General features: G+C 53.8%; 4 protein-coding genes across 4 annotated transcripts; 3 read left to right on the top strand and 1 right to left on the bottom strand.

Annotated features, from left to right (window-relative positions):
• Positions 1-2,188: 2,188 nt before the first annotated feature.
• csmB (putative chitin synthase) lies at positions 2,189-7,650 on the top strand (the record flags this gene model as incomplete). Its single annotated transcript, XM_001208683.1, has 4 exons — positions 2,189-2,466; positions 2,524-6,123; positions 6,183-7,492; positions 7,553-7,650. The coding sequence occupies 4 exons, from the start codon at positions 2,189-2,191 to the stop codon at positions 7,648-7,650; spliced, it is 5,286 nt and encodes a 1,761-aa protein (XP_001208683.1).
• A 2,492-nt stretch (positions 7,651-10,142) lies between these two features.
• On the top strand, positions 10,143-13,471 carry ATEG_01317 (ATP-binding mismatch repair protein PMS1; the record flags this gene model as incomplete). Its single annotated transcript, XM_001208682.1, has 4 exons — positions 10,143-10,175; positions 10,234-10,330; positions 10,384-10,470; positions 10,539-13,471. The coding sequence occupies 4 exons, from the start codon at positions 10,143-10,145 to the stop codon at positions 13,469-13,471; spliced, it is 3,150 nt and encodes a 1,049-aa protein (XP_001208682.1).
• Positions 13,472-13,856: 385 nt separating this feature from the next.
• ATEG_01316 (L-glutamate gamma-semialdehyde dehydrogenase) lies at positions 13,857-15,681 on the top strand (the record flags this gene model as incomplete). Its single annotated transcript, XM_001208681.1, has 3 exons — positions 13,857-13,988; positions 14,037-14,144; positions 14,197-15,681. 3 exons carry the CDS (start codon positions 13,857-13,859, stop codon positions 15,679-15,681), a joined length of 1,725 nt encoding a protein of 574 aa, XP_001208681.1.
• A 1,115-nt stretch (positions 15,682-16,796) lies between these two features.
• On the bottom strand, positions 16,797-18,527 carry ATEG_01315 (putative MFS transporter; the record flags this gene model as incomplete). The annotated part of the gene is made up of 5 exons (XM_001208680.1): positions 16,797-17,284; positions 17,496-17,521; positions 17,578-18,211; positions 18,264-18,368; positions 18,437-18,527. 5 exons carry the CDS (start codon positions 18,525-18,527, stop codon positions 16,797-16,799), a joined length of 1,344 nt encoding a protein of 447 aa, XP_001208680.1.
• Positions 18,528-19,105: the final 578 nt, after the last annotated feature.

Here is a 19,105-nt window from a genome sequence, read left to right as displayed (position 1 = left end):
TTGCCTAATGGGGGAAAGTGTGTATTTTATCGGTGAGATGTGCTTTTACAAATTACCGCCTTACCGATGGATGCCAACCAGCCTATTGTCAGGTATCGCGGACGCCCCTTACAGTACGTGGGACTTTTTTTCGATGGGTGGGACGTACATACAGTATTCCTTCTGATATTCCACTTCTATATTGGTCTACTGTTCCAGTATCAGGTATGCCTCGAGTCCAGCAGAAACCTCCCGTGAGGGTAGATTAACGGGGTCTTACATAGATGAGGGCAGGAGGAGTTATCGGGTGGAGTAACAGGAGTTAGTCTCAGTTGGAACGCTGCGACCCATGGATATTAATAAACTGGGGAATCTATTGCACCCTGATGACCTGACGAGAGAAAATTTCCATCGGCTGTGGTCTCAGGTAGACGACGAGACGGCAGTCCCCCCTGTACGGACTACTCCGTAGTGAATCTCTAGTCTCTCCGACTAGTCCAGTTTCTGGCCTGATACAATTATCATGTCAATCATTCGACGCCACGTCTCCGGTTGCCCGTCAGGAGACGACACTAATTTTTTACCCCTTTATGATCCCCTCGGATTGATTTGGTACGTACGGAGAGGACGATCATAGAGTCTTTGTTGATAAATCGAACGGATCGCCTTGAACGGGGAGCAGCACCAGCTTCATCCGACACGTCAGATAAGGGACTTTCTCTTGCCTCATGATTGGAGGGGGGAGCATTCATGATCGTCGCCCGTCCCTCGGCCGGTTCATTATTACATATTTTCTACTGTAGCAATTTGCAATACGGTCGACTGTATGTGAAACGGATTCCATAGTGGACGAGACGAAAATGGGTCGAGAATTCGATGGGATTCGAAGAGGCAAAAATCAACATTCCCTAAAAATAAACAGAGGCTCCATGTGATATCGGGTACCGGAGTAGGTTTTCGATGGTATGTCGGCCGTATATACGTATGTACGTCTGTACGGATCCATGAAGATATGGGATGTCGCTAAAACGGCTCGACCCTTTTTTTTTCTCTTTTTTTCTAAGATTTCTGTTTGAGAATGATAAAAATAACATGCAAAAAAACGGCTTCAATACATCTGACCTCCATCAGGTCAACCGGATGACAGCAGGGTCTGAGATGCACGCCAGAAATAGAAAACAAGCGTCTGCATGTTGACCGGTTGATGGTTGATAGAGTGGCGAGAGTGAGACATGGTGTTTGTTACTCCGTACGGGTGAGACAGAGTGTGCCAATTATAGCGGTCCATGAGGGTCTGGGACCTTGGGCCAGGCGGCCTGATTGGCGCACGGTGATCCATCTGATGCACGCCACGGCCGGCCATCAACTTGTTTTTTCTTTCAAAATCTCTCTCTTGCACTGAAGTATTGATAAAATAGGTATATCACAGTTTAGATACAACAAAATACGCGCGCAGTCGAAGAGAAGTGCAAGGAACCTCCCAGAAGACTACGTGGATGGACCAGTTCCTAGACGAACCCTGAACCGAGGATCGGACCGCGGGACCCTGTTAACAGCCCATTGCTATTGCTATTGAATTTCTGTTTTGGGAATGGAACAGCTGGGGATGAGGCGCTAGTAATTTTCGTACTCGCGCCCACAGACTTTAAGCTCCGACTGGAGATACTGTACATACAACCAGCCGGCTGCAATCGCCGCCGATCGTCTCTTTTCTGCTTTCATCTTCTCTTTCGTTCGGCCCTGCCTCTTGTTTTGCTCCTCGCCTTCGTTCACTTCGTCCTTCTGGTTGTTTTTGTTGTTGCAGCTGCTGTTCTCCTGGGGTCCCGTTCTGTCGTCCTCTCGTTTCGTTAATTTCTAATCTCTGTTATCGTCATTGTTTACCCTACCTATAATCGACAGTTTCGGCCATCATCAGAATCCCGATCAAACGGACGCCTCCTCTGCGCACATTCGCTCTCCGCCCGTTTTGTCCACATTCTACCTACTCCAGTTATCCTCGCTGCTGACAACTGACTCTCTGCCTCCTCCATTCCATTCACGCCCCCAGACGAGTTTTATCATCCCACTTTTCCCACTTTCCTCATCGAGATCCCCCTCTCCAGAGACTTGACGAACTCATGCGTTAACATCGCCCCGGTCTGTCCCCTCGTTTCTTCAACCGGGTCACCGTGCTGTTGCTTGATCCTCTTGCGGTGTCAAGACTATCAACATGTCCAGTCGCTTCTCTGTATATTCCGCCCACTCGGCGGCTCTGGCCCCGAGTTCGACCGTATCAACCGCCTCTCTGTTGAACGCCCTTCATGCCTACTACACCTCCGGACAACCGTACCAGTTGGACGCCGGAACAAGTCTCGTCGTGAACACCTGGGTGACTGCCACGCAACCAAACCCTGAAGGTCACGGTGGCGGCGTCATTGATCGAGAGTTAGCCGTCAAAGCATGGGAACATGCAAGACGGCGTGCGGAGGATGGGTGCATCGTCCTGTGGTACGTCCTGTCTGCGCAGGCCAACCGATAATGATCACATCGCTAATCAACCCGTAGCTCTACACATCACTCCTCTCCGTCCATCTTGGAGCCTTTTCTCGCCGCTCTTCCCCTCTCCACACCGGGCATCGCCTTTGCCGCCTTGACCGCGCTCAGGCCATTCTTGACCGCGGTAACATCCTTCAACCCATCATACTCTCTCTACTCCGCCCTCTCCGCATACTACACCCTCACCCTCAAAGGTGATATCGTGAGCCTGTCGTTGGCTCTGTCCACCTCCGGTATCAATGTCCAAAAAGGTCTTCTGGACATCCCCTCCGAGTCCGGCTACCGCGCTTTCGATGTATTCTACTATCTTCTCACCTCGGCATCGACTCCAGCCGAGCGCGAGTTCCTTGACCTGAAAGACCCGTCCGCATACGCATTGCTGAACAAGTCCAATACCTACACCCCTCCGTCCTATCTTCCCACGGCCGACGATGCCGCTGCGGCGGAGGATTTCCGGGCAGCGTTGAAGGCCATCGGCATCAAGGGTGCTGCCCACCGGGGTCTCCTGTCCGTTCTTGCCGGCTTGCTCAAACTGGGCAATGCGGCAGGCTTCCTCGCGGATCAGGAAGAACTCGAGGAGGCGTGTGAGGACGTTGGCGGTCTTTTGGGTCTCGACCCTGAGGTCCTCCTCCACAAGTGCTCGACTGATGATCGTCAGATGCTGATCTCCGGGGTTTATGAGGCTCTGGTTGACTGGGTTATTGGCAAGGCCAATGAAGCCATCGCGGCGGAGATCCAGGCCATGCACGAGGGCTCAGGCCAAGCCGGGCAATGGGCGGATGACGACACTGTGAGCATCACCGTAGTCGACATTCCCAGACCTGCCTTTGGAAAAGCTCTGGCAATGAGGGGTGCGTTTGACGATACTCTCGGAATCAACGCCGAAATGAAGGAAGACGGCGTTCCTGTGCCCCCTGTTCCCAGCACAGTGATGAACGAGATGACCACTGCTTTATCTCAGGTGGAGGCTGATCTCGGGGTCACGACCGGTCAGGCCTGGCGTGAACGCGAATACGAGTTGGACAAGAGACAAGGGGTTTTGGAGAGGGTTGGTCTGGAGGTGGATATGGATGCCTTCCTTCGGCAGCTCCTCTTTCCAGTAGAGTCCGAAGGAATTTCGGTGGGCAAGAAAGGTCGGTTCGATCTGGCGACGACCTTGGGTAGCAGTAGGGTTTGGCACCATATCTCGATCCACCCCACCGACGACTTGCCCGAAACGTTGAACCCGGCGATGCCTACGGCGGCGTGGTCGGCGAGCGCTGTCTCTCGTCAAATCCGGGAATGGAGATTGGCCGAATGGGCCAATCGTCGCCTCAAGCAGCTCGATTTCACCGCCGATTTCGACGTCGAGGAATTTGTGGGCAGGTACTCCCGTCTTGGTTGCGCCGAGGGTCGGGACGGCGTCGAAAATTGGCTGGTGGAGAGAGGTTGGACCAACGGGGATGCTTTCGTCGGCCACCAGCGAATCTGGATGAGAGAAAATGCATGGTGGGAGGCTGAATCCATGCTCGACCTGAAGCCTGAAGAACATCCAGTAGCGAACCCATTCGTCTACGGCGCGGGCATGCTTGACAATGGCTCCTCCCCGTACGCCAGTCAGCCGATGATCGCCGAGTCGACCAGCCTTTTGGACAGCCGTGATAACATAGCACAGCGGCAGAGCATGCTCGCACCCAGTGTCATCGGTGGCGCAAAATCCATTGCTCCCAGCGCGCCGCAGACGCTGAGTCGGGGTGGTGATTATGGTTTGGGCACCAAGGGTGACGATAAAAAATACGACAACCCGTACTTCGACGATGAAGGCCGGTACCTAGGAGAATTGGACCCGGAATTCGGTGATCCCAAACATATTGAGAAAAAAGAGATTACTCTCACCCGCCGCGTCTGGGCAGGTTTTGTGTGGGCTCTGACCTTCTGGATCCCATCCTTCGTGCTCCGCTTCATCGGTCGGATGAAGCGCCCTGATGTCCGGATGGCGTGGAGAGAAAAGCTCGTGCTTGTGTTCCTGATCCTTTTGTTCAACGCTATTGTATGTTTCTACATTATTGCGTTCGGCGACTTGCTTTGCCCCAACAAGGACAAGGTCTGGAACTCGAAGGAAGTGGGCTATCACCAAGGAGCCAACGATTTCTACGTCAGCATCCACGGCAAGGTCTACGATATCAGCAAGTTCTGGAAGTTGCAACACAGTGACACCAACATTGAGACGACCACCTCTAATATGGAGCCATTCATGGGTCAGAATCTGGACGCTTACTTTCCCCCGCCCTTGACTCGTGTTTGTTCGCCATTCGTGACGGATCAGACAATTCAACTCCAGAACAATGACACCAATGCCGTCTTGTACCCTAATGCCAAGCATACCTGTGGTCCCAAGTTGCAACCCGACACCAGCACGAAACTGCATGAAATCACTTGGTATGAGAACGTCTTCCTTCCAAAGATCGACGATTACTATAAGGGGGCACTTGTTTGGAAACGGGAAGACGTCGCGAAGCAGGCTGATGTCTCTTCTCGGTATTGGGTGATCAAGGATGAGAAGATTTACGACCTGACAGATTACTTCTACACCCTCAAGATGATGAACAACATCGACACCTACAGCTTTTTGCCAAGCAGCATCACGGAACTGGTCAAGAGCAACCCTGGCACGGACGTCACGGACAAGTGGCCGAATACGACAGAAACTCGAGAGGCTCAGAAGTGTCTCGACTACGTGTTCTACAAAGGCAAAGTGGACTTCCGTGACAGTCCTAGATGCACAGTTAACAACTGGATTATGCTGGCGTTTGCCATTCTCATTTGTAGCGTCATCCTGATCAAGTTTTTGGCCGCCCTCCAGCTTGGATCGAAGCGTCGTCCCGCCCCGCAGGATAAGTTCGTCATTTGCCTTGTACCTGCGTACACTGAGGGCGAGGATGCGTTGCGCAAGGGTCTCGACTCCCTCACTGCTCTCCAGTATGACAACAAGAGGAAACTCATCTATGTCATCTGTGATGGTATGATTGTTGGTGGCGGTAATGATCGCCCAACGCCCAAGATCGTCCTTGACATTCTAGGTGTGGACCCTAAGATCGATCCGCCTGCGTTACCGTTCAAGTCCGTGGGCCAGGGAAGCGAACAGCTCAATTATGGCAAGGTTTACTCCGGTCTCTATGAGTACGAGGGTAACGTTGTGCCATATGTCGTCGTCGTGAAGGTCGGAAAAGAGTCGGAGCAAAACAAAGCCAAACCCGGAAACCGTGGTAAGCGTGACTCGCAGATCCAGCTGCTCGGCTTCCTGAACCGGGTGCATCACCGTGCTCCGATGTCGCCTCTGGAGTTAGAAATCTTCCACCAGATCAACAACGTGATTGGAGTGGATCCTGAATTGTATGAGTATGTTCTGATGGTCGACGCCGATACGAGCGTACGAGAGGATTCCTTGAATCGGCTGGTTGCTGCGTGTGCCAATGATGCGCGCATCGCCGGTATTTGTGGTGAAACTAGTCTTCAGAATGAAGAGCGCAGCTGGTGGACAATGATCCAGGTTTATGAGTACTATATCTCTCATCATCTGGCCAAGGCTTTCGAATCGCTCTTCGGCAGTGTCACCTGTCTTCCTGGATGGTAAGTGGCAGACCCCAATCCCGCCTACTCGTTTATTTGATAACTGACTGCGTCCGTAGCTTCTGCATGTATCGACTGAGAACTGCAGACAAGGGTCGTCCGTTGATTATCTCGGATAAAGTTCTCAAAGAGTACGCCGACAACGATGTGGACACCCTTCACAAGAAGAATCTGCTTTCGTTGGGTGAGGATCGTTACTTGACGACCTTGATGACGAAACACTTCCCTACTATGTCTTATAAGTTCATTCCCGATGCCTACGCTAGCACCGCGGCCCCGGAGACATGGTCTGTGCTTCTCTCGCAGCGACGGCGCTGGATCAATTCCACCATACACAACTTGGCGGTACTGGCGGCTTTGGAAGATCTTTGCGGTTTCTGCTGCTTCAGTATGCGATTCGTCGTTCTCGTCGATCTGATAGGAACGGTCATCCTTCCGGCTACCTGTGTCTACATTGTATACCTGATCTATCGCGTTGCCAGCCACACTGGACCCTTCCCTCTGATCTCGATCATTATGTTGGCTGGTGTGTACGGACTCCAGGCGATCATCTTTATCGTGAAACGCCAGTGGCAGCACATCGGTTGGATGATCATCTACCTCTGTGCCTATCCCATCTACAGTTTCGTTCTCCCTCTGTATTCCTTCTGGAAGCAGGATGATTTCAGTTGGGGTAACACCCGTGTTGTCATTGGGGAGAAAGGATCTAAGCGTGTTGTTGCTGTGGAAGACGAAGGCTTTGATCCTCGCAGCATCCCTCTCCAGCGATGGGACGACTATGCTCTTGCCAACAATCTGCCAGGCCGCCGTGGCGACTTTGCCATGGGCCAGGAGAAGGTGTACGGAGGTCGCTTTATGGATGATATGACGATGGAGATGGACGATATGCATTCGCAGTACTCGTCCGTGAAGCCCGCTTCAACGATCTTGACCGGGTTCCCTGGCCATGGCCGGAACGTCAGTCCCTACATGCCGCCTCAATCTCCCGGCCCGTACGCCAATGTGCCAGGCAACAGACACTCCCACATGTCGAGCTTCACGCGATACACCGACCAACCTTTCCTGGGCCACGCAGGACCCCAGGCATCTCGTAATATGTCGATGGGCAACGTCAGCCAGTTCCCCGAGAGTGTGGTGGGCGGTACCAACCGGCATAGCGTTGGCATGATGCAGAGCACCGATAATCTCCTCGGCGTGCCGCGACCCAGCTCTCGAAGCCCGGTTGGCGGTGCTGCTAGCGGATTTGCATCTCGACCCCACAGTGCATTTGACTTCCGCAGTGGCAGCGGTCCGGATGAAATGGCGATTACGGAGGCCATTCGCGCATGCCTGGCGGAGGTTGACTTGGACACCGTGACGAAGAAACAAGGTAAGCCCGACTAAATCAGATAGGAGCGTTTAAGCGATAAAGATGCTGACTGGTGAATAGTTCGTGCATTGGTTGAGCAACGACTTCAGACGACTTTGACGGGAGAAAAGCGTGCGTTCCTGGACCGGCAGATTGATACCGAGCTGGCCAACATGTAATTTGATCCATTTGATGTTTTGCTTGGTCTTTGATTGGAACGTTTAATCCGGCCATACATATTATCGTTGTGGGATATTTCACCGAACATGTTGTGATTTCGGGGGCATGTGGCAGGCGTTTTGGTAGCATTTACTCCAGCGATTCAGTTGTGTATGTAATAGTGAGAATGGAGTGTGATATGCAAGATTATATCATGAGTTGACTGGCCTATTCGATATTGACTACGCTGAGGGGCTTCACTTGTAAGATGATGCCATTCCTGGCTACATTGGCCTTTTTGCTTGAGGTTCCCTTGCCTGATCGTCCAAGTATCTCAGGAAGATGAGTCCGTTCTAGAAACTGGTACATTGATGTCAGCGTTTCTATTCACCTCAACGACGAAAGCTCCTAGATTATAAGCAATCAGTTGGGCCATGTCCAAGTTGCTGCGCAGTAGCATACATCGTATTGGACTTTTTCCTGCTTTGTTCCTTCACTCTGGACATGCATTCACCCATCAGCTGTGAAGAGATCTGAAAGAAAACGACAACGTCCATTCAAGGGGCCGCAGCCAGAGTGAAGGACACACAGACCTAGTGTGTATAAATATCCCCTCATCTTTTCTTCCTGGCCCTATCCTGCTTTCCTACCTCACCATCCACAGAACTTTGGTTATCGCCCCTATCACGACACTCCTCGGAACCGCCTCTTGCTTCACTGCCGTACTCTGCTTGCAGATATTTGATCCTCCCTGCGCAGGATCACAGGATTACATTCAGGTAGGTGAGGGACTAGCTTTCGCTTGTGTATTTGGATCCTTACTAATGGCTCCTAGGCTCCTCTCCATGATTCCAGTGGAAGAAGCCTCCGGGGAGAGGAGTATATCAAGAAGACTAGAGAGATTGGTGGCCCACTTGCCCGGGGTCTGCGTATGGTCACGGCTACCGCTCCAGCGTTTCTGGGTACTTGTAAGGCCCTGTCGATGGACCCCAAGATCTCGACTCTAGATGAGAATTTGGGCTCCCGGTCGTGCTAGTTACGCCTTTGGCAGGTTACAGGGCTCGCCTAGATACAGAGAAGGCTGTCTCGGTTAGCTGTAACGGTGCCTCAAGCCGAGCAAGCTGTCATGAAGGCGGCAAGTGCCTTGTTACCAAGGCCGGTGAGCCTGTTGATGTAGCTCACATTTACCCTTTCCCCTAAGGGGCCGGGAAGGACAGAAGCAACAGCACGTGTTTTGAGGCCAGATTATGCTGTTTGAAGACCTCCAGGGAGCGGCAACGGTGCGCAGCCAGTTGGAATCCACCGATCTGGGATTTGGCTACTTTTATCAGCATACGTCTCGAGATCCCGCGCGCCTGTAACCCATCGACGCAGCGGAGGTCGCGTTCTATTTAGCCCAGGCCTCTCCGCGTCTGCGGCTGCTCGCCAGAATCATGGCAGAGGAGGGCCGCGGCTCTAGTTTGCGATTACATTGATGTACATCAATTTTCATGACCGCATGGCCTTTAAGTGCGTTCTACAACAGATCTGGGCGATTTACGACAATCTGAAGCTCTTCTGGTTGGATGACATCGTCATGGCCTGGAGAGAGGCCGTGCTAGGGCCTGAAGGCACAGAGACGGTAAAGTCTTTCTTCCCACGTCCACAGGCTCTGGTTTTTGAATCCTTGCAGCCCTTCCAGGACTCGCAAACGACCTATGACATACCTACTGTACGACCCTTTTATCCCGGACAGAACTGGCTGTGTACTGGTGAAGAAAATCGGAGAAAAAGCTAGGCCTGCAGGGTAGGTTCATTTTTTGTCATCAAGGGAACGAATGAAACGAATCGAAAGCACACGACAAGAGAAGAAGAAAGACGTCGCAAGAACAAATAAAGCGGGACACGGATACTTCACCGTGATATAGTCAAATATCTCATCGTCTGTTTCGGCATCCTGCGTCATATTTGGTGTTGGAAGGTAGTTTATAGAGCTTCCTTTATCACCCGCATAGTGAATATATATAGTTCCCAATTGAACGATGAACAACAGTTGGGAGTTCCGTCTGCCGAAACCAAGATATACGAAGTAAATATCATCCTTTCTTCCTTACGCCTCTATGTACAGAGTCCTTGTTGATGCCCTCAAAGGGTGTTTTTGTGTCTATATAAGCTAGCTCAATGGGATATGCTCCGGCTGTGAGAGGAGACCGGCGTATCTGGAGGTTGCGGGCTATGCTTTGCTCCTTATTTTCTTGCAAGACCCCTCAACCGGTAGCTTGTATATAAATCGAGTATTTTTTTGCTAATGGAAAAATTCTATGGGTTCACCGTGTTGATCTTTTCTGTTCAGAAACCCGATTGTAGTAGATGGTTGCAGGCTCCCAATTCTGCCACCGCCTCTGGAACTGTATGCTCATGATCGTGTCGGGGATCGAACGAACCAAAGGATATATCGGATGCCCTCGCGTCTCCTCGCGACGTCCGATCTACCGCCCTCCCAACAAACAACCAACTGCGCCATGGATTGAACATGGCGACCATCAAGGCTATCGAGGCCCGTTCGGTACGGATCTCGCATCAGAATCACCACACCTCTCCCACCACTGACGCACCACGCATAGGTTCACCAGATCCAATCTGGTCAGGTCATCGTCGACCTATGCTCCGTTGCCAAAGAGCTGGTCGAGAACAGTCTAGATGCCGGCGCAACATCCATCGGTATGCTCCGGGCGCATCCATTCCGAACCTGGAGCTAACAGCATTATCTACAGAGGTTCGGTTCAAGAACAGCGGCCTGGATGCGATAGAGGTACAAGACAACGGGAGTGGCATTTCACGCGACAACTACGAGAACATCGGTAGGCTTCTCTTCACCTCGTCTCAGCGAGTTGCATCTTCTAATTCGTTGGGTTTAATCCGTCGGCAGCTCTCAAGCATTACACCTCCAAGCTCTCCTCCTTCGACGACCTCTCCCGCCTCAACACCTTCGGCTTCCGCGGCGAAGCCCTATCCTCCCTATGCGCGCTTGCCGACTTCCACATCGTCACCGCTCAAGCCCACGAGGCCCCCAAGGCCAACCGTCTGGAATTCGAGCCGTCGGGAAAGCTGAAGCGAACCCAAATCGTGGCCGGCCAGAAGGGCACCACCGCGTCCGTGGAAGGGATATTCAAGCGACTCCCCGTGCGACGACGGGAGCTGGAAAAGAACATCAAGCGCGAATATGGGAAAGTGCTGAACCTGCTCCACGCCTATGCCTGCGTGAGCACCGGCGTCCGCTTCAGCGTCAAAAACACCGTGGGCAAGACACGGAACGTGGTGGTGTTTTCGACAAAGGGTAATCCGACGACGAAGGAAAACATCGCCAACGTCTACGGCGCGAAGACGCTTCTCGCGCTGATCCCGCTGGACCTGACGCTAGAGTTTGAGCCCTCCGTGGCTGGCCGCCGGGCGTCTGCTGGGGAGGCACTCAACCAGATTCGTGTGCGAGGCCATGTATCCCGCCCGGTGTTTGGTGAAGGACGGCAGACGCCTGACCGGCAGATGTTCTTTGTCAACTCGCGACCCTGTGGGTTGCCCCAGATCGCGAAGGCGTTTAACGAGGTGTACAAGTCGTTCAATGTGTCGCAGTCGCCGTTCGTGTTTGCGGATTTTCATATGGATACCAACGCGTATGATGTCAACGTCTCCCCCGACAAACGGACCATTCTGCTGCATGACGCTGGGGCCCTGATTGAATCTCTTAAAACTTCTCTCACAGAGGTGTTCGAGTCTGCAGATCAAACCGTGCCTCAATCTCAGGTCTCTGGCGCAAAGCAACCAGGGAGTAAACCTAATTCAACATTATTTCAGAGCTTCCTGGCCAGCAAACACGCCCCTGAAGAGACGCCTGCGGATGGCGACGGATCTGGTGTTGCAGACGAGATCGGGAGTAGCCAGGCTAGCTCTCATGGTCGAATGAAGAGCTTCCTCAGTGACCTTGGCTCCCGTCCAGGCCAAGCAGATACAAAGTCTACCCCTGCTCATGTCGACACATCAACCCAGGAGAGCCAGCCTATGTCTCCGCCTACAGTGTCACAGGATGATGCCGAGACGGAAGTTGAGGTGCGAACCCCTGCCCAAGAGACCAATGCGTTTCGAGAAGCAATTCCCGAAGAAGGGATCTACGAGCCTGATGAGGATATCACGGAGCCTAGACCAGGGCTTGATGAGGGTGAAACCAACGTCCCTCCCAGCAGTGCTCCATCAAGTCAAGAGCTCTCTACACACGGCTTGGACTCATCGATGGAAACTCAGAACGTTGTACAGAATGCATTCGATCGAATGAGGCCTAGACGGGCACCGGCTGAGGTGGCTACAATTACCATCGGCAACAAGATCATCACGTCTATGGTGGGAAGCGGCGTTCCAAGGAAACGGGACGCGGCGACTGTTGGTATGAGTAATACTACGAGTCGGAAGAGACGTATCCACACACCCTCTCGGCCTAACATTTTTGGCAAGCATATGCGGGACTTTGCAGCCCCTGGCTCTCAAATGCAGGCAGACGATGACAGCGAAGAGGGCGCAGAGGATGAGCCTGAGAGTCAACAGGGAGACGATGCTGTCAGCGAAGAGGAGATTGAAGAACCTGATGACGGATCCCAGTCATATGCTCCCTCGGACGATCACGGCGTCCCTGATAATACTCCGCCAGAGCCTCAAGAGGGCGAGGCCAGCGACGAAGAGCAAGAAGTAGAGAACTTGCCACCTCCTGTTGAGACAAATATGGGCGAAGAGGAGAAAAAGAAACACGATGAAGCCGAGGTTCAACGACTGATCCAACAGGCAGAAGAACAAGCTTCCCTGCCACAGGGCAACAATGTGAACCGTGCCAACAAAATGAACAAAGGAGCGTATCATCGTGACTCTACAGTCCAGCTGGTCAGCACCATGGACGGGTCCGTATCCCGAGTTCAGTCCCTAATGGGGAAGCTTCAAGAAAGCGCCCGCTTGCCAGGGAGGATTGGCGGGGATGAAGAGGATGCTACTGGGTCTCAAGAGACTGCTGAAGAGCGTCTGTCGTTGACGGTGTCAAAGGATGATTTTGCCCAGATGCGGATTATCGGTCAGTTTAATCTCGGGTTCATTCTAGCGACACGGTCATCGAGGGACAGCTCCAACTCAGCAATATCTGCTTCCAAGGACGAACTTTTCATCATCGACCAGCACGCCTCCGACGAGAAATTCAACTTCGAGCGACTCCAAGCGGAGACGGTGGTGCAAAACCAGCGTCTTGTCCAGCCAAAGCGGCTTGATCTGACCGCCGTTGAAGAAGAGATCGTCATCGAGAACCAGGCTGCCTTGGAGAAGAACGGGTTCATCGTCGAGGTCGACGATAGTGGAGACGAGCCCATCGGCCGTCGATGCAAGCTGGTTTCTTTACCCCTGAGCAAGGAGGTCGTGTTCGGAGTCCGGGATCTGGAGGAACTGATCGTTCTACTGTCCGAGATGCCTGCCACCGGCACGACTGGCGGTGCATCCGACAGATATGTCCCGCGTCCGAGCAAGGTGCGGAAGATGTTTGCAATGCGCGCGTGTCGTTCCAGCATCATGATCGGCAAGACCTTGACAACCAAGCAGATGGAACGAGTGGTGAGGAATATGGGCACGATTGACAAGCCATGGAACTGCCCGCACGGTCGACCCACGATGAGGCATTTGATGAGTTTGGGGCAATGGAACGAATGGGATGAGTTCGCAGCGAACTACGATGACAGGGAGACCGATGATGATCGGACAGACGGTCTAGAGGTTTGGAGAGATTATTTCAATGAAATGGCTCCTGATGATGAAGACGACGACGACCAAGTCGAATTATAGAGCTGGCTCTTTGTCTTTTCTTTTGGATACCAACTACCCATTAGCAATCGATTTGTCTCCAACGTTTCTATGACTGTCTTACAGCTCGGCGGCGCATCCGAGCTCCCCACTGTCGTGTCCGCTTGGAGTATTCGGGATCGGCATCCGAGCCTGGATTAATCCTCGTGAGGGGTTGCATCCAGCAGCAGGAATGGCCCCTATGCAGGTCATTCCTTTTTCTTCAAAAGGACCCTACCAATTGGACACGCTCGAGGGATGGAGATAGAAGAGGGGCGTCGAATGATGCTTCGGTGTCCCCTCCCGAGTCGACAGTCAGAGCGCCGACTATATAGCACGCTCACCACCACCGACCACACTGCATCTCCCAGACAATAGCTTGCCCACGATGCGGACTCTGACTCTTTCGCAATCGACGCGCGCCGTAGCTCTTCACACTTCCAGCCGGAGGGTTGGCGGGCCTACCCTCTCCCGATATCTCAGTCTCTGGCAACCCCCGAAGTTTGTCAATGAGCAGCCGGTAATTGAACTATCCTCTTTTACCTTCGTCTCGTACTGATAAAAGCAGTTGGACTATGCTAAAGGATCCCCCGAACGGGCCAAGCTGACCCAAGCCCTTGAGAAGCTCAAGGGTGAGCTGCCAGTCCAAGTGCCCATTCAAATCAGTGGTTCGACGGTCAGTCCCATCATCTCCACGAACAATGAGAGAAGGAAACCAACACCAACAGGTTGCAACGCACGGATCGAGGAAACAAGAGAACCCCTCACGACACCGCGAGATCGTCGCTGAGTACGCAACAGCTGGCCCCGAGCAGGTCAACGCCGCGGTGGAGGCAGCCTTGAAAGCCAAACCCGCCTGGGAAGCCATGCCCTTTGAAGACCGCGCGGCCATCTTCCTGCGCGCCGCAGAACTCGTCACGGGCAAGTACCGCGCGGATATCGTCGCGGCCACGATGCTCGGCCAGGGCAAGAACATCTGGCAGGCGGAAATCGACGCCCCGGCGGAAACGGCGGACTTCTTCCGCTGCTACGTCCAAGAATGCTGGTCTCTCTACGGCCAGCAGCCCCGAGTCCAGGCCGAAGGCACCTGGGGCAAGCTCGAATACCGGCCGCTGGAAGGCTTCGTCTACGCCGTCGCGCCGTTCAACTTCACCGCGCTGGGCGCGACGCTCGTCGGCCCCGCCGCGCTCCTGGGCAACGTGGTGATCTGGAAGCCGTCCGACAGTGCCCTGCACGCCAGCTGGCTGCTCCACAGGATCCTCCTCGAGGCAGGCCTCCCCAAGGACGTCATCCAGTTCCTCCCCGGCGACGCCGAGGTCGTCACCAACACCCTCCTGCAGCGCCCGGAGTTCGCAGCGCTGAGCTTCATCGGCTCGACGCAGGTCTTCAAGGGCCTGCAGAAGAAGATCGGCGCCGGCGTCGGGCAGGGCATCTACAACTCGTACCCGCGGGTGGTCGGCGAGACCGGCGGCAAGAACTGGGGGCTCGTCCACCCGTCCGCGAACATCAAGAACGCGGTGCTGAACACCATCCGCGCCGCCTTCGAGTACCAGGGCCAGAAGTGCTCGGCCAACTCGCGGCTCTACGTCGCCGAATCGGCCTGGCCCGAGTTCAAGCGGCTCCTTCAGGCGCAGCTGAGCAAGCTGACCGTCGGTCCCGTCGACGAGTACAACCACTTCGTGAACGCGGTGATCCACGAGCGCGCCTACGACCGGCTCGCTGAGGTGCTCCACGCCGCCAGGTCGGACCCCGAGCTCGAGCTCGTCGCCGGCGGCCACGCCTCCAAGGATGAAGGCTACTACGTCCACCCGACCGTGTACCGCACGACGAACCCGCGCCACGACCTGATGCAGCGCGAGCTCTTCGGCCCCATCCTCACCGTCTACGTCTACCCCGACCACGACTGGGAGTCGACCCTCGACCTGGTCAACACGACCTCGCCGTACGCGCTGACGGGTAGCATCTTCGCCACCGACGTCGCGGCCACCCGCCAGGCGCAGACGGCGCTCAAGCACGCCGCCGGCATGCTGTACATCAACACCAAGTGCACGGGGGCGGTGGTGGGCCAGCACCCGTTCGGGGGCAGCCGCGACTCCGGCACGAACGATAAGACGGGCACGATGGCGCATCTGCAGCGGTTCGTGAGCGTGCAGACGATCAAGGAGGAATTTACCGAGTTGGATCGCGTGGAATATCCGTCAAATGAAGTATAGTATAGTATAGTATTGTAAATAAATCCAATCGATGTCGCATACAACACAAGAACAACCTCCCTCCACCAAATATCCCCAAATACAAGAAACAATCCCAAATATACTACCTATATCACCACCACCCAAACCACCCCTTCTTAGGCGGCATCGCATCCTTCAAGCTCCTATTCTCCTCCACTGCCCCATTCCCGTTCACTACGAGCACATCATCATCATCATCATCACCGTCTGCATTCGTCGTCGTCGTCGTCGTGCCCCCGCGCCGCCGCCGCTCCTCCCGTGCATGATGCGCCCGCTTATTCTCCTCCTCTTCCTCGCGCTCCTCGGCCAGCCGCACCGTCTCCTCGATGACCAGCAGATCGCGCTCGATCAGCTCCGCCCAGTTCTGCACGTCGCCAATCTCCTTCAGCCCGTCGCGCGCCTGGTCCGCCACCTTGGCCAGCTGGTCGTTCTGCTTGGCGAGCGCGCTTGTCGCCCGCTGCACGTCGCCCTCCTGCTTGTCGAGGGCGGCGGCGTTCTCGTGCAGATTGCGCGCGCGGTCGCGCAGGTCGGCCTCGTAGTTGGCGCCGACGGAGCGGAGGGACGCTTCGAAAGCTGCTTTAGCCTCGGCCGTACGCTGGGGCGAGGGGATGTTGTTGTCTGGTGGGGAGTTGTGGATCGAGTTGGTAGACATTTTGGATGGCTGTTATCTATCACTTTATCTGGGAGGTTGAAGAAGTTATCTACGGAAGGAGTATCATTTTACTTGCAGCCCTCATTGTCCCACTAGTCCTGTAGGGCGCCACGTGGCTCCGTACATCTTTGGGATCAACTGGTTGAGGTCACTACAGTGCGGAGATCTGAGTGTCGACTCTTCCCAGATGAGTGTAGACAGTACCTGGTAATCAGTCTTGTTGTAGCGCCACGTTAAGGTCACGCTAATAGATGAAGGAAACTAATGAAAGACAGGACATGCTATATAACCTCCCGAGAGATCAATCCTCTATGATAACCAGACTTTGCTCTAATACGGACCCCAAAGATACCGTGCTCATGAGGGTATTATAAAACGAAAGGAAAAGAATAATTGCTGACAAGACTCCAACCCGATCGACCGGTCGATCAACACCCCGAAATCAAGCAAGACGATCGTGCTCGATCTTCTTGCGAACCGCATCGTGGACGCGTTTTTCGCGCATGATACTCCACAGGCAGACCAGAATTCCAGCAACTCCAGAGAAGAAGGTGGTGTAGTATGCCGACTGGTAGCAGGTTAATCCATCAGGACAATCGCGGTCGCCATCGGGGCCGACAACCGAGTGTCGATCGTAAATGCTTCCGTAGAGTAGGTTGAACACGTTGCCGCTTAGCACGGGAGCTAGGGTCATTGCACCCCAATTCTGCGAAAGACCGCCGATACCGAACGTGTGGGCGACCAAGGATGGGAAAACACCGAAGAGGAAGCCGTAAGCAACACCAGTGAAGCCCGAGACCACCACCAACTGATGTGGGTTGGAAATCGCCGCGCCAGCCAGCTGCGTGACGGTGAAAACCACTGAAGAGATGAACAAGCACCAGAAGCGGGACATGTCAAGCTTCTTGACAAGCACGTCAGACCCAATCCCTGGGGATCGCTTGTCAGTAGGGTTCAACCAAACACTTCAGAGTGTTCACGTACCACTCGATAGTCGCCCGATGAAGTTGCCAAAGGATAGAATGGATACATGCATCACCTGTCGCTGTTGTATAAACTTGTCGCTCGCGCTATCGTCGTAATGGTTCCACAATGCTTTGGCCTGTATGAATTAGTATCACACCACAAGCCTCTTACACACGCAGTCTTACAGTGTTTCCAATATTGCTGATCCGAGAGTTAGCCCCAACATATCTGTACATCATGTGGGTTTGGAAACTCACTTGATAGTCATCAACCCGATTCCAGACAGGAGCGCCATGGTGAGGAATAGCTGCCAGAACTCCACTGTAGGAAGCATCGCGAATCCCCTGATATCTGGGTGGGGTGATTCAAGTGCAATATCAGACATGTCGTCATCATCATGAAAATCGTGGTCATGCTCATGGAAAAGATCCAGGGATTGTCTGGAGGTTTTGGAGACCAATGATGACGTCTCATCATGCTCTGACTTGTGGTGGCTAGACGGGTGGGAATTCGACACGACGGAATGCGACCGTACATGTGCCGGAGTGCGAACTTCAAAGGCAGTAGAACTCTGTGCCGCTGCTTCGTCAGTCGCATGGGGAAGGGAACGAGGATCGGGAGATCTGGTCCGGCGCAGTCTCCTAGATTCTACGCCGGGCGATCGGTTTCGGCCGATTGGGATGTAAGGATCACTGAGGGTAATGATCCGAAGGAACGGAATGGACACCAGATTCAGGACAGATGTTCCTATTGCCAGCAGTAGGAGAAAATCTCCGGTATCATCTTTGAACAGGATCGACGAGAGGGTCGACCAGAAGAAGGCGCTCAAGCCAAAGGCCGCAAGAGGAAATGCAGTTGCGGTGCCCCGATGGTCTGGAAAGTTTGACGCGGCTATAGGGGGAGATTAGTATGGAAACCAGGGAATCACTCGAACTTGACGTACCCGTCTTGATCGAAGCTGAAAAAGCAGAGCAGCTACCGAATCCTGTGAAGAAAGAGAAGAACGCCAGCAAACCCACACTGAGCGAGCCTTGTCCTTTTTCGTAGGCTATACTCGTGCATTTGAGTTAGTACGCAATAAGGCCCACATCCACCGGAGCGAAAGCCGAGACGCACCGGAGTATAGAGGGAAATAGCCAATGGCGAGAGTGATGGCACCCAGGAAGGTGGTGAGCCTGGGACCCCGGGCATCTGTTAACAAGCCCATGGGAATACCCGACGCGTACATTCCCAGATTGCCAGCCGCACCCTGGAACCGATGTATGAGTATCTATTCCGTTACCGAGGGAGATGAAGCAGCGCATACAATGAAATTGCTAGCCGTGGACGAGATCTTCATGCGACGGGCGAATTGAGGGCCCCATGCCGAGTATGCATACTGGAAACAAGTTAGCAGGGGTGGCTCGCATTCGATTGACAGGTGGAAGGCAGTCGCACGTTGGTACCGCAGGCGAGGGCGACTAATGTTGCTGCTATCACGGAGACCATCCGTGTCTTTTTATGAGAGTCGGACATGGCCGGGGGATGAGGTGCGTGCTGCACCGAGGAGGACTCGAGACGAGAGATTCACATATATCGGGACGGAGAAGGCGGGGGAAGAAGTGGAGATGGGATGTTTGTCGTCGTAAGGATTGCGAAAGAGCGAGGATCGTTAGTGTTATTTGGTCGGGAAATCGGACAAATGAGTTTGGGAGTGGATAAGCTCTTATCACCGAGGGGGAAGGTCCGACAGCGGAGAAGCCGGAGGGAGGAGGTGAAGAGAAGAGAAAAGGAAAGGAGTAAGAA

Source organism: Aspergillus terreus, genomic scaffold (assembly GCF_000149615.1).
Source record: "Aspergillus terreus NIH2624 scaffold_2 genomic scaffold, whole genome shotgun sequence".
NCBI lineage: Eukaryota > Fungi > Ascomycota > Eurotiomycetes > Eurotiales > Aspergillaceae > Aspergillus > Aspergillus terreus.
Note: the sequence above shows the minus strand (reverse complement) of the source record. Positions and strands in the feature narration are given on the sequence as shown.